The 14,434-nt window shown below is 43.1% G+C and overlaps 1 protein-coding gene across 1 annotated transcript; it reads right to left on the bottom strand.

Moving 5' to 3' along the window:
- Positions 1-6,091: 6,091 nt before the first annotated feature.
- Positions 6,092-12,752, bottom strand: lipg (lipase, endothelial). Its single transcript, XM_071532660.1, has 10 exons — positions 12,476-12,752; positions 10,948-11,138; positions 10,439-10,618; positions 9,050-9,161; positions 8,660-8,878; positions 8,044-8,286; positions 7,665-7,785; positions 7,239-7,463; positions 7,022-7,126; positions 6,092-6,836 (listed from the first exon to the last, which is right to left on the bottom strand). Exons 1-10 carry the CDS (start codon positions 12,564-12,566, stop codon positions 6,824-6,826), a joined length of 1,500 nt encoding a protein of 499 aa, XP_071388761.1. The 5' UTR covers positions 12,567-12,752; the 3' UTR covers positions 6,092-6,823.
- Positions 12,753-14,434: the final 1,682 nt, after the last annotated feature.

Genomic DNA, 14,434 nt, shown 5'->3' with positions numbered 1-14,434 from the left:
GATATTTATAGTTGCACTGGAGTTTAATGCTTTGCAAATGAATGCACTTCATTGACCCAGAAAAATAATAGTCTATAAAAGTCTATAAAAGTGAATTTAAAGAAGTCATTTAAAAGTAAGTAAAGTGATATTAATAGATAGTTACACCTCATTACAACCCAATCAAAACATCATAAAATGAGTAACACATCATCAATAGCAGCTCTGTAACCATCTGTAACTTTTGGAAAAAATCAGTGTCACTGTGTAATTATGCCATTAACACAACAGCGTTCCAAACTACTAAATGTAAGCTGATTTCAGCAGCATGGCAAAATAAATTAAACCCAATCAGCTTGCCTACACCCAAAATTCACTTTTAATCCATGGGTGGGGACCCTGATGTATCCTTTTGTAACATGTGAGAATTACATAAATCCTATTCTCAGCAGATTATAGTTTTTTTTTTTACTCTCTTTCAGACTACAAGGACATTTCTTTTGCATTCTTCATATTTCTCTGGCCCTTTCCCATGAGAAAGTCTTAGCCTACGCTTCTGAAAGCATAGAATAGCCGTGGAAGAAACGGCTATGCTTGGGCCAACATTTGAAACCCTATTTTGTGTGTGTGTGTGTGTGTGTGTGTGTCTGTTGGAGTGGAGTGAATAAGAGAGTGTTTGAATCCAATATTGTCCCGTTAACAGTGATGTTCTCTGTGATAGTGTGGGAGCGCCTTTTGAGTTTGTGTGTGCTGAGAAAGAAAAAAGTATGGTGGTGAGTGGGTGGGTGAGTGTGTGTGCGTGTGTGTATGCATGTGTGCGTGTGTGGGGGAACCACTATCTCTCTCTTTTAAAGACTCTTACATGCAAAACATGCCAAACATTCATTGAGAAGGTACAGCAATTCTGCAACTGCAGTAGCTTCCCACACTTCCCATGCAGCAGGTGCTATGGCAAAAGGCAAGTTATAAAGAAGTTTCCATCAAGAAGACTACTTTTCTTACTCAAACTCTCTCTCTAGTTTTAGAGATAGGAGATTTTCCCATGCTGTCAGTTGTCCTTTCCTGCTTCTGTTTTTTACATTTTTTACCAATCAGATAGCTCCACGCATTCTGAGAACCAATCATCATGCTGCTGCCAGAATTTAAAACTGTTTCTTGCTCATCTGCCTTCAGCTGTCATTTCAGTGCTGATGTTTATGCGCCGCACCTCCACCTCCATCTCCATCTCCATCTCTACCCCACCACCTCCTGTATCGAACCAGCTCCATCAGTCACCTGCAGGATGTTCATCTCTACAGTCCTCTCACCACCACCATCGTCTAGATGCTGTAATAATTTCATGATGCGGAAAATCGCCAAAGCCTTCCTGTAAATGCTAGACTCCTCTGTAATTTCAATCATGCAATAAAAACTCGTCATTCATCCTTCACTTAGTCTCTCCTGATTGAACTGCAATTGGCAGTCTATCATTGCTAATGCTGCTAAAACCTGATAGTTCAAAAACATGGTTAACATCAAGCCATCAAGTATGTTTTCAGGAAGCACTCTTTCTCCAACTGTTCAAGACAAACAGTTTTAGTGTTTGGTGAATGTTTCAGTAATTGTCATCTGTGACTAGGTGAGGACAATAAAAGGTATAGGGCAGTTTCTGTTTTGGCAATACTGGTATCAGGGCAACTGTTGCCATGTGGTGCATGGCATATTTAGAATTTTATTCCGGGTTGCAAGTGCTATGACTCAGTTTGACACCATGATGAAGGTTTGTTTACAGACGGTTTCCAAAGCTACTGAGTAACCTGAATGAGAGCGGGAAGTCGAGTCGCATCTGCTCATCACTGACCTTTGACCCTTTGAGGAAATCTGGCTGTGGCTGGATTTCACAAGGAGTCACACCTGGGAGTGGATTAGTCACAGCTCAGTGACACTTTGTTTTTGTTTACAATGAATCTTAGAATCCTTTGAGTTTTTTGTTTTTTTTACAATATGTTACAAACATGCATGTGACCAGCTATTTATGTTCACTGTGATCCCATTAGCACAATCATCCCATAATCGCCACAATATTAGTAATATTTCTAAGGAAAAATCATGGCAAATGCGTGACATTCAGAGGAAAGCTAATAAAATTTCGTGAAATTCCGTGAGAGCAAAACATGCTGATGAATCACATTCAGCAGAACACTATCAGCTTCCCCCTGACTGGGTCAACTGGATGGGCAGCTCTTCCGCCATTGGTTCACTGGTCTCTCCAGTTGTGCTTGTGTTAGCACAGCATGGCCTGCGGTAGGGGTGTGGTCAGGGCAGAGTATGGTCTGATCGGCGCGATCCTTCTCAGGGGGTGAAGGGGAGAGAGGACAACAGGCAGTGGGCAGTCCAGAGCCAGGCAGCAGTCCAGCTTGAGTAGGAACAGAGCTGGACGTCTATTAGAGGACAAAGACCCTGGCTAGTCCCATCCTCCTCCTCCTCCTCCTCCTCCCCCCGCCTGCTTGATAGATTACATGAGTTTTCATTCCATGTAATGCAGCTTTTATTAAAACATGATAATCCCACCATACTTGCCAGACAATAAACCATAAACCGTGGGAAAGGTCACTTCACAGCGTAAGCCTCATACCGATTATTCAGACTCATCTCCCCTCAACAGAATCGGTTCTGGTTTCTCCGACCTGTGTTCTTCACTGTACCAAAAAGTAAAGGATGTTTCAGCTACATATGAACTCAATAGAACACAATTCTTCATAAATGACTGATGAGTAAAAAAAAAAATCTAAAAAGCTGAGACCCTGAAGCGTCTCTCAGGCAGTCACAACATAACACAGTACTGATCTGACGTAGGAGAGGTAAAGAAAGCGCAAAGACAACAAACGTGACGACATAACAACGGTGTCAAGTTTTTATGTGTGTACCACTTGGAACCGAGGGGGCTTGTGGAAAATCAACCCACCCCCCCACCCACCACACACACACACAGACCACAAGCACTCATGCGCTCACACACACACGAGAACCAGGTGACAGCGGTGTAATTATAGCTGCCAGTAAACAAACATGGTGTGTACTGTTACCATATATATTTGTGTATTTATTTATATAGCACATATGGACTTTAAAGCGCGGCATCTGGGAGCGATTTCGATAATGTACTCTATGATAGGTTTAGCCTGTGTCTTGCCACCTAGAAACAGCGCTATTCTCATGCACACCCATCACACTGGCCACAGTGGCCATAGCAACAGAGACATGACAGAAAAAAAAATTGCATATTGATTTCTACTTTCCCATTTGATGTTATCACATCCTCCAGATATGTACCACTGGGCAGTGTGCAGCATCATAACAACAGTTTCTAGGTTCGCCAGTGTTTCTCAAGTCATAAAATGACTGTGTATATGTAAAAAACATTGGGACGGATGTATTTGACGGACAAGAGGATAGATGAGGCAGAGTATATATTGAATACATGATACATTGAATATTGACAAGGCAACAGGTGATTCCTTCAATATAGTCCGTTTTATGCCAACAGAGATAAATGAGCTTACAGCATGTCACATGATTGCAAGGCTCACTTATTCTGTATAACACCATCCTAACTTTTATTATCACAGCAAATCTTCAAAAACAACATCCTAAGATCAAATATCTTAGTGAGCCTGTTGTTTTATATAACCATATGTAACGATATATTCCCTAAACAGCTGTGGGTAAGACATGAGCCCACCTTTGTCCTCCTATCCTCTTGCATTCCTAGAAAATTTAGTACATGTTTTACTTGGAAACGATGCGAGCCCATGTGATCTCCATGCTTTCAACTCTTGCCAGACTTTGACTGGTATGCCATAACCCCTTGTTTGGCACCACACTGGGTACAGTAGACGGAGGGATCGGAGGTCAACAGCCGGCCATGCTGAAGTGTTTCCACTGTGACCACCGTGATGTCACGAAAGGTTTCTGAAACATCCTTCAAAGTGGTTCCTCTCGCTGACGGCTTACCACTTAACGTGCGTGGGACGGAGGACTTGCATCAGTCTTTAGTTAACCCCACCCAACCCAACCCCACCCCCCTAACCCCACCCCCTCTGATTCTTTGCTGTTGATCCAGAGGGCAGCGGCCGGTGAATTAGCCAACATCTTAACATGTGGCATCATGTGCACCAACACCCTTTAATCTGCAAGGCACGTGGCGCTCGGCTAACCGACAGCATAGAACGGCCCACTGCTCGCTGTGCCAACCTATCTGGAAGCAATAACACAGAAAAACTGCTTATAGGACCTCGAACTAGAAGCATTTACATTTCCGACCGTGTTCAAGTTTATGTTCCTCCATCACAGGGCAGGAATGAAGGAATTTATCGCAGGATTGCAAGATCGAAGACCAGTTTGTCTTTGAAATCTTTGTGAAGTTGATGTGGTTATGTGACCTGACCAGTAGATTCAATTTTCCTCCTCTCAGAAGCTTTATGTTTACAGTATGGATCCTGTACTCACTAAGCACTGTGGGACAGACTGACTTTTTAAGTTATGGCGAAGGTCATATGGCCATGTGATGTGACCATAGAGCAGCATTCTTATTTTTAGAGGGTTAGTGCATACAGTCCTATGTGAAGTGGTATTTCAAGCAGGAGCCAGTGTCAGAAACATCAGCCTTAAAGCTGATCTGGAGTTTTGATCTGGCGAGCTTCTGGTTGCAAGTCCTTTTTTTTTTAACTTGCTCGTGGTTTCTTTGTGTTTCATGCCTTTTTGTTTTTTGAAGAAGATAGTGTACAGTAGGTTAGCTGTTGTCAAATCTATGGCCAACCAGTAGTGTTTTCAGAATTTTGTCTGACCATAAAATACTACAAATAATATTCTATATCACTGCAGGGTTTATTCTTTTTCAAATTTATTTCATGAATTTACTTTATTTTTCATGTAAATCTTGTTTCTTTGTAGGAGGAGTTTAATGAACAGTTGCTTCCGTTGGCAACAAAACCACTGTGGTATTTCAAGCTTTCATTTCACTTTTTCACTTTTTGTCAATGGAGTTCCCCTGATATTTCTTAGTTATAACCCAACAGAGCACAACAATAATGGTACTCATGGGATGATTTGGAGTTTCACACATACCCTAATTTACATATTACAGCACAACAGGCCAGTAGCCAGTGTGGACTCCAATGCTAACAGTATTTTAATGTGTTTATCCAATATTGTGCTGCAACATTTGACTTAATCTGAAATCTTACATTTCATTTGGTTTGCACTTTCCACCAATTCACCCACTTCATCTTAACTATTGGAACAAATTGATTTGAAGAAGGTGGCACGACAGGAAAGAGGATGGCGTGATTTAAGCGTCACGATCATCATTTTGAGTTTCTGTGACTCACTGTCTGGCATGAGGTCCAGGAGGCACTTCAGAGGGGAAAAAGTAGGGTCTTGTGGTTACGCCACTTCATGCACAAACAGATGGAAATGTGTCATAAAAACTCTGGAATGTTTGAGGGAGTCCCGATTTATTATGGTCTTCAGACTCCGACTGGTACATTACACAGTGATTATCCTTTAGTTTGAGAGATTTTAACTTATGGGTAAGCAAGTGTTGCAAAAAATATAACCCCGCCCCCCCAAAAAAATGACTGCATGACTTCAGAAAAGTTGCTATGCTCTCATTAGTTTACATTTCCATTACAGCCAAAATGCATGCAAGTTATTTGTTCATCTGTATATTCACTCATAGGCTCTCTGATGTAGAGGGAACAATGTAAAGCTTGGATGGGCAAGGTTGTGTGAAATTGGAAGACTGAACTAGATTGATGTGGCATGGGCAAGTTAGATTTTGGGACGTGCAAAAACAGAACATCAAATCTGTTTGTGGACATTTACAGGATGGGATCCTCATAAACTGTTCAGAAAAAAACTGGTTTTATTAATGCTCTTCCTTATTCTGGTAAGGCATTTAGACTAGTCAACTCGTAATATGATAACCCACTTTAAATAGGAACGGCATTTATTTTTTAAGAATGTCCTAAAGGCAAATCTGACAAAGCAGCAAAGTAGAACTCTGACTTAACAGTAAGAGGTCTTAAAGGTCAAATGGTTAAAAAAAAAAAAAAGTAGGCAAAAGCAAGAATTAGTACAAATAAGTGAATTTTATTTTTCCAAAAATGTATTTACATTATGTACATAACACACACCCAAAAATAAGCCACATACAGTAACACTATGCACAGAACCTCTGAAAGATCACGTGCAATGAGCTCAGTTATCTCCTTCGGTTATACAGTGTATCAATAATCTCTCTCAGCAGAAAGGCACACTTCTTGGTCACAGACACACTCACACATCACCACACACACACACACAAACAGACAAATACTGCAGCTAGGGGAAATGCATTCAACATGTGCTTCATTATTGGATGTGCTTCGATAAATAAGCTTGATCTTGCAGTGCTTCCATTCTTCATAAATAAAAAGTTTTTAAAAAAAAAATGTACAGTACAGCGACTACATTTGCTGGTGAATGTCCACTGACACAAATCTGTATTCTACTTCACTAGTCCAAGTTGACACTAGTCCGTACAAAGGAACGTTCTGTGAATCCTCAGGCAATCCTAACATGTTCAGGCCCGCCTCCACTGCCAGCCCGCGCTGTCTTCTAGCTGTCCCATTGGATAGGGCCCAGAGTTATCGTGACCAAAAACCAATGGAAACCATCCAGGTGCTCATCAAGCCCCTCCCACCGTGCGTTGATCAATCCTCCTCCTATCAAAGTGCTCAAATGAAGAGAAGGCAGTGCTTCTCGCTATTCCACATTGGGTCCCCATGGTGACAGTGCATTGCTTGTTGGAAGTGCTGAATCTTTACATGGGCAGTCTGTCAATCAAAAAGAGTTGATACGTTTGTTAATTTGCCAAGACTTTCCACACACCAAGAGAAAACAGTGCAGTTCCCTGTTAAATTATGTTGGAGTCAAATGACATTTAGTGTTCCATTGTTCTGGATTACTAATAAATTCCAGATCACAACAAGCTATCCAACGATATTTTAATGTGCTGTACCGTTTTCTTGGTTTCACTTCCCAGCCATCACGACATTTCACGTAAGTTAGTGATTCCCCTGGTGAGATTTCAGTCTTTGAAGGGTCTTGGGCACAGAAGGTAAACCTGTGACAACACAAATGGCAAACTCAATAAACATATGAAAGGGGTAATAAATAATGATTCTACATAGCCATGACAGAGGTGTGTCGACTACACAGCTGCTTCCCCCACTTACTTCTTCTGCGTTTCTCCAGCTTTCACACGAATCCGCCTCACTTCCAGTACAGGCTTGGTAGGCGTGCTCTTCCAGGACCAGAACGACTGCTTGATGTTCTTCCAGACGGAGCTCCAGGAGTCGGATGCTCCTTCCCAGCTCAAGCGGATCTTGAGCAAGTCACCAATATCGTCCTCAGTAAACACCAAGAAGGTGTTGGTCAGGTTCAGACCTACGTTGTCAGGGCTGGGTGGAGGGAGGAAGAATATCAGGCAGAAGTTAGAGAACCAGACTAAACACAGAATCTCTGGAAACTCCCTGCATGTATGTGTCACATGTATCAATTCTGCATAAATTCAAACAAATATTCAAGAGTAACTAGTGAGACCAAACCACAACATATGGAAAGAGTAGTTTTGCAGTAGGGGAAGAAGGTTTAGTACTTACACATCGACAAACATGTTTTCTGTATCGTGGTGGCCGCCGTACAACTGGACATGAAACGTGGGATCTGCATTGTCAGACTGCTTTCTGTTGAACACGTGCATCTTCATCTGGTAGTGGTAGCCTTAAGCGTTAAAATAAAGAGTTAATGGTTGATCCACTGTGGAGCATGGGGTAAGAATAGTGTACAGTAGGAGTAGTTTATGATCCAACTGTGGGATCATAAAACTGATATTGCTAATGAAGTAAAGATAATAAACTTCAGCGATTGTAGTCGCTTATCAGCATTTCCCCAGAAAGCCAACGTTATAGGAATAAAGATAAGACTGACTGCAGGTAAAAATGCAATGAATGTCCTGGTCTTCTCCTTGCCTCAACTCACCTCCAAACGGAGTATCGGCACGTGTCTTCAGATACATTTTACTGTTGCGTCTCTTGCGCATCTTTTTAGCATTGTACCCAATGTTGTTGCAGCGGTTCTTGCGGCAGCTGAGGCAGATGCCCTTCTTGAAGCGATCAGGGCCTGTGCACTGGAAGGCAAAGCTCATGTGGTCCTTGTTCATCAGGGAGTCCACAAACAAGTGCACAGCACGCTCATGCTCGCACTTCATCACCTCCATGAAATCTGGGGAAATTGAGGGAAGGTTAGATGGGCTACAGTGTAAAGACAGACTACCTTGCAAAATTTTCAAAAGCAACAGGAGGACTAACCTATACCATTTAGCAGTGATAGGGATACAATCAGCTTACCAAAGTAAACTCCTTAAAATTAACACTAAATCAAACCTGGTACAAAAGGTTAGACATAATGCCATGAAAACCCAAAACAACTCAGCTGCCACTGTACCCGAAGACTGTCAAGGTGGCAATGGAACAAATGAAGACACTAAAAGTAAAGAGCTCAATTCTTGATTTCAGCTAATACAACTTAACTCATAACCCTCTATCTGAACCTCCTAATGCCCTCAAGCACGAGCAGCCATTTCTGAAGTACTTACTTCCCGCCATTGCCAGCACATCGCCCAGCGCACAGCCTGGCTGCACTTCACCTCCATTGGGGTAGATATCAATGTCCCCAATTGGCTGCTGGATCCCAATGCTCACGCCCAAGGCCTCTCGAGTGTAGGTGTGCAGCACGTCGACAAAGTCAGCATCATCTGGGGAGAGGCGCTTCCGGTCCTCTACACCTTCAAACATGGGCCCTGCTGGGTCTAGACCTATGAGTGCCAGAAATGAGCCATAAGTTTGGGGCAAAAACAACACACTCTTTGAGAGGTGTCATTACCAAACATCATGTCTCAAATGCAAAAAGGGATAGCGGCAATTGTTTTTCCTGAAGGTGGCATTTAGGATCCCCTCACCCCCCCCAATGCCAATCTTGCACTTACCAGTGATTCTGCCAATGGTTCCTCGTACATATGTTCCTGCGTAGCCTGCTACATGTGCCCCAAGACTGTAGCCAATCAGGTGCACATTCTTCAGAGGCAGCTGCTGCTCATCCTGTTAGAGAAAAGCAATGCAACACTCACATCAGCAGCTGCAAGTGAATGCTAACCCATACTGAACGAGTCCTGGATTACAGCCAATGACAATCAGTCGTGCCTGCAACCAAGCCAATCTCAGTTAATAAGGGCAGAATATATTTGCGCTCCCTTCCATGCAACAGCGCCTCCACCATCTGTCTCAGTTTGTCTCCATGAAATACTCTCTTTGTCCAAGCTTACAACTAAGTGGCGGTACGCCCAAATCCCTCCTCACTCGCCATTCGTGCCCGGGCCCAATTTCGTGACAGTACTCCTGAATGGTATTGTTGGCTTTGTCCCAGTAGTGTTAAATAGCCTACTTTCCTTGTCGTTTTCCCTTCAAGGGGCACAAAAACCTAAGATATCAAAAATAAACATACTAGACTGTAACAGAACTATTGCCTAGAGATGTCAAAAATGTCCCTGAAACATCCTGCATTTGTGACGCAATGGATGTTTCACAGTTTATTTCATACAGTTTCACCTCTGCACACACACTGACAACTTTTGTTGTTGGGGACAAAAAAAAAAGAAAAGTCTGTCATGTTCACAAAGGCCAGGATCTCTTCAAACTGCATTGGAGATACAGAAGGAAATCTGTGTATATGAACATGTGCTACATGACTGAACGGGAAGTTCAAGTTCAGTGCCCAAATGATCACCTGGACCGTTTGCCTTTACTTCCCCAGCTGTTCTAAAGGGAAGCGTTACGACAAGTGTACGGATCTGCAGATACTCAGCTGTCCTACTGCCACTCAGTGTTACTGGCTCCATTGACTTAGCTGCCAAGATGGCTCAGATCACACCAATACGCCATTAATCACTTATACAATCCCCCTGCCATCCCTATAACTCTGCAGAGAAAACCTTTTGTGAATTTATGAGATCTATGTATACATCAGCCCTACATACTAAAGACACCTGGCCTATATAGGACACTAGCTACCTCAGCCTGCGTGAGGCTACTAGACTGTTAACTGTAATGTTACAATGGCAGGTTCAATGCCATTATTGTACTCACTCGCTTGGGAGAACGTTTCATTGCGATTGACTGAGAGTGTTCAATTTTGTTTAACCTAACCAGGAACCTCTGATATCAGTGTGATAATGGTTACAAACTACTGTGTTAGCAAGGTTTGAGCATTCAATTTCAACCATAAAACTGAAATGGTAAGAATAAACTTGCTTTCAAAATGTCTAAGTAAGCAATCAAGGCAAATGACCACACACACACACACACACACACACACACACCTGAAGCCAGTTGAGCATGGTGGCAATGTTGATGCCGACACTGTGGGTGTGGTTGACAGCATCGGGGTAGAGCTGGTGAGCCAGCGATATCCAATCAACAACAACCACATTGGCCTCACTCTCCCGCTGCATTACTGCAGAGACCAGCTTGTGCATCCAGCTCTCGAACATCCCGCTCATCTGAGAGGAAAAAAGAAAGACAGGGAAGTCAGTCATTCAGCCAAACTACTGACTAATTTAACCTGGTGACCTCCCAGACACCCAGCTCAGTTATCTGACATTCACATGATACATTCCAACAACCAAAGAGCTGTAGAGAAGAGACAACACTTCCATCCGTTAACACACAGACTCGCATCTGACTGCAAGACGAATGCTGTGCGAGAGATGGTTACATGTTGTTGAGAGAGAGAGAAACAGAGGGAGAGAGAGAGTATAATTGAAAACCTAGTGGACAGAGTGAACTGTCGTCTTCTTTTGTGCTTGCATTTCTGTGTGCTCATACATACCGTCCAGCCGTGGATGATGAAGATGGTCTTGGCTGTGACATTGAAGCCACACTCCTCTAGACGCTCCTTCTTGCCAGGCTGTAGGTAGCAGCCGTCCTGGTCCAGATCTAGACTCTTGCGCATGTTGTACTTGATGAGCTCATCAAGCGTCTTGCCGTCCACTGACAGTTCATCAAATCCACTTTCGCCATCTGAGAGACATAGGATATTAGATCAGACTGAAGGAATGGTCACTGGGTGCACCTCAATAGATCAAATCTGCTTCCTCCTCCCATCTCCTGCCTCTCTGATTTGTGCAGTGTATAAAAAATAAGACTTACAAGATTTACTTATCTCGCCTAAATTGTTTCAATTTCAAAACACAGAAGGTAACCTTTCAGAGACCGTTCAGCCAATCGTGTTCTTCTTTACACTTGCATGCAGTAGCTGAGACAACCAATCAACTGCTCTTGCGGCAACATCTGCTACAATAATGTGGGTTGAGTGTGCGCCCTCCCGGTGACGCAGGCGCAGGGCCAAAATGTCACCGCCACCCATATCTTTTATTTAATTCTCTCACAGCTTCAGTGCTAGTATTGACATGGTTTTACACGTAGCGCTCGGCCCTGGGGCTAAAGCGGTAATATTAAAGGGTTGTTTGATCCAACATGCCAGGTTTTTATATTTCTGTAGCAGGGATGTAGTGTTGGCTAAACCCAGCTACACTCTAAAATTGACATAGCCTATTTGTAGTTTACATCATAGTAGGCTAAGAACTATCAAACGATGCAAGGGTAGGCTATGGTAGCCTATTCGAAGGGGATGAAGCAGATATATTAGTGGGGTTTTTTTGTTTGTTTGTTTTTTGCGTCTTGGCGATCACCGACTGGTCTCAGTTTATCCAGCTTTTTATTTACCAGTACATCATGTTTTACTTTTAGTAGTGTATCCCATCAACCCAAACCGGTACCATCAGCTTTCCAGCTTGCTGCAAGCTAGAACATGAATTAAAACCGGTCTGGAAACGCGTTGTCGCGCCAACCGCGAGACGTCAAAGTTCAGATTTGAATTAAATTTATGGACTCACGCCGTTTGGTAATGGATCACAAAGCCCAAGATGACTTGTTGGGCCGGTAGGATAGCCTAATAAAAGCTTGTGAGCGGTGCGTGGTAAAACGCGGATTCAGCGGAACATCTTTCCACATAGTTCACAGACGTGGCGTTGCCCATCTTCCCTGGGGTTTGATCCAAGTCTCTGCTTTCCCCAAGGACACGTAATCGGTCTAAAATCCATCCCCGCTTTTCTAGCTCACTCACTATTCCACACTTGTTCGTATTTGTAGCCTAATGCAATTAAACCAATAAACGGTACAGATTAATCAAGCCGGTGAGTGGGTGTCGGGAATTTAAATTTTCTATTTTATTCACAGTGAGATTAAGAAGCGCATTTCTGTCCCGCTTTAAATTTGTAATGCAACACTCTGACACCTTTTTGGCTGGAAAAATGTATGACCTCAGTGAAAGAACAAAATAGCCTACTACTTCTTACCTTTAAGAACTGCATTTTCCCCAAGCCCAGACGAAAAGAACACAACAGCACACTGAAGGAAAATCCACAATGAAAGGGTAATATGATTCATTTCTCAACCACAAACGAATGTGGGGGGAAAAAAGCTTCCTGGGAATATTAACTGTGTCTTTCACAGAGCCGGTGGCGCGGTAGGTGAGTTTAGATCCAGTAATGTTAAAAGGAGCAACGAGAGCCGGTGGTGCGTTTCGTGCGCGCTGTGAAACCGGTGCTCAAGAAATGTATGAACTTGCATCAAGTGTCTCATTAGAGTTTTAAATAGTTTCCTTTTCAGTCATCTGATCATCGGCTGATCTATCCTCGATTCTATTGGTCAAGCCCCCATTTGTTTACGTTTAAAGGCGTGGCATAGTTGAATGAAGTCGTAGTAAGGCTTCTCACGTTGCGCGTTTAACCCTTGCTTATGACTGCTCGGGGTGTGTACTGACGCATGTTGTAGGCTGTCATCAGAAAAAATGTCTCAAGAAGTCCAGTAGGCTAGTAGTTAATCATCATAGATTACAGCTCTCTTGCCTAATTGGCAAATGGCACAATGTAAAATATTTCCCAGATTTGGCAAGCAGCCCATCACATGAGCAGCCAAATGTTGCCTTGGCAGTACTAGGGCACATCCATTCATTCTTTAAGAGGATCGGACTCGGGACCGAGGCTTGGAGACATTCCCCACCTTACAGTCCAATTCGAGCAGTGGAAATGGCCATTTGGCTATTATCATACGTGGGAAACCCGCAAGCTCCCTCTGCGCGTCCATGGGAATATTTAAAAGGCTCCGACCGTGTGGGGGGAGGGCGAGGTTACCTCACTCTGAAAGCACTGTCCCCTCCGCCTGGCGCGCTGCCAAGCGCTCAGCTTAGCTCACGGACCAGTTTCAATTGATGAGGGGAAGAATAGGCTCGCTCACGCAAGGTCTTGGCTACAATAACAGCACTGTTTGTGTACATACAGAAGCACCCACTACCCAGTAAGAAGTGTCACCTGCCACCCGAGCAGCCCTTGGTACTTTGAATCTGAACAGCTTTTACACATCTCTGCCATCAAAGTGATGCTGGTGGACAGTGTGCCCTAATAAGATCTCAGGGTCAGTGGGTTATAATACTTTGCCAACTCGTCAAGCCACTGCTCAGTGACATGGGACTAATCACGTGCCCTTGTGTCCCTTAATGCCCTCATGGTTTCTGTATGGGCAGTTATTTCTCTTGTAGCTCAGTGGTAGTAAAAGTCAACCTCCAGATTACAGGTATTTTGCAATTTCAATATTTCTCTTTAGCCATGGATTTTGAAGATATTTTTGTGCAATACATTATAAACAAATAGACTGAAGGCTATCTCTGCAATTGTTCTTTAATCAGAAAATGAGTCATCCCTTCTGAGATAATGTTAAAAATACTACTACTATGCTTCATAGACAAGTACACCTGCAGTTGTGGCCAATGTAGATGGCTGTGATGCCATAAGGCACAATGTCTCACAGCCTACTTATGAAATGTGCCATAGTGTGTATAAACCATATAGACAATGGTACATTTACAGTATTATTTTCAAAGTCCATATTGTCATTTATGATGCACTCCCACACATGGTGATTTGCCTGATGTCATAATTGGCCAAAACAGTACAAATGAGTCAGTGCACTTGTGTGTTTTGTACACACAAGGTAAATGAGCCTGATTATGATGTCATTATGTAGGTCAAGTGAAGCATCAGTGAGGATGTGCCTGCTATGGGAGCATCCAAAATAAAGTGTTCTATTTTTTGCATAGGGTCAAGCACACATGAGTTAACAGCCATATGCTTGTGTGGACATAGCAGAAGGTGCATGATACTGCATCCTTCAAAGGCAACAGAGTTCAAATGATGAAATGATGCAATGTAGCGTAGAACATGAATCCATCCTGATCAGCCATTCTCATGGAAACACTA

Source organism: Centroberyx affinis, unplaced genomic scaffold, assembly GCF_046629955.1.
Source record: "Centroberyx affinis isolate AG114_WGS23_722 - 3 ecotype Tasmania unplaced genomic scaffold, CSIRO-AGI_Caff_v1 ptg002232l_1, whole genome shotgun sequence".
NCBI classification, from domain to species: Eukaryota; Metazoa; Chordata; class Actinopteri; order Beryciformes; family Berycidae; genus Centroberyx; species Centroberyx affinis.
This window is presented reverse-complemented; position numbering and strand designations above follow the sequence as displayed.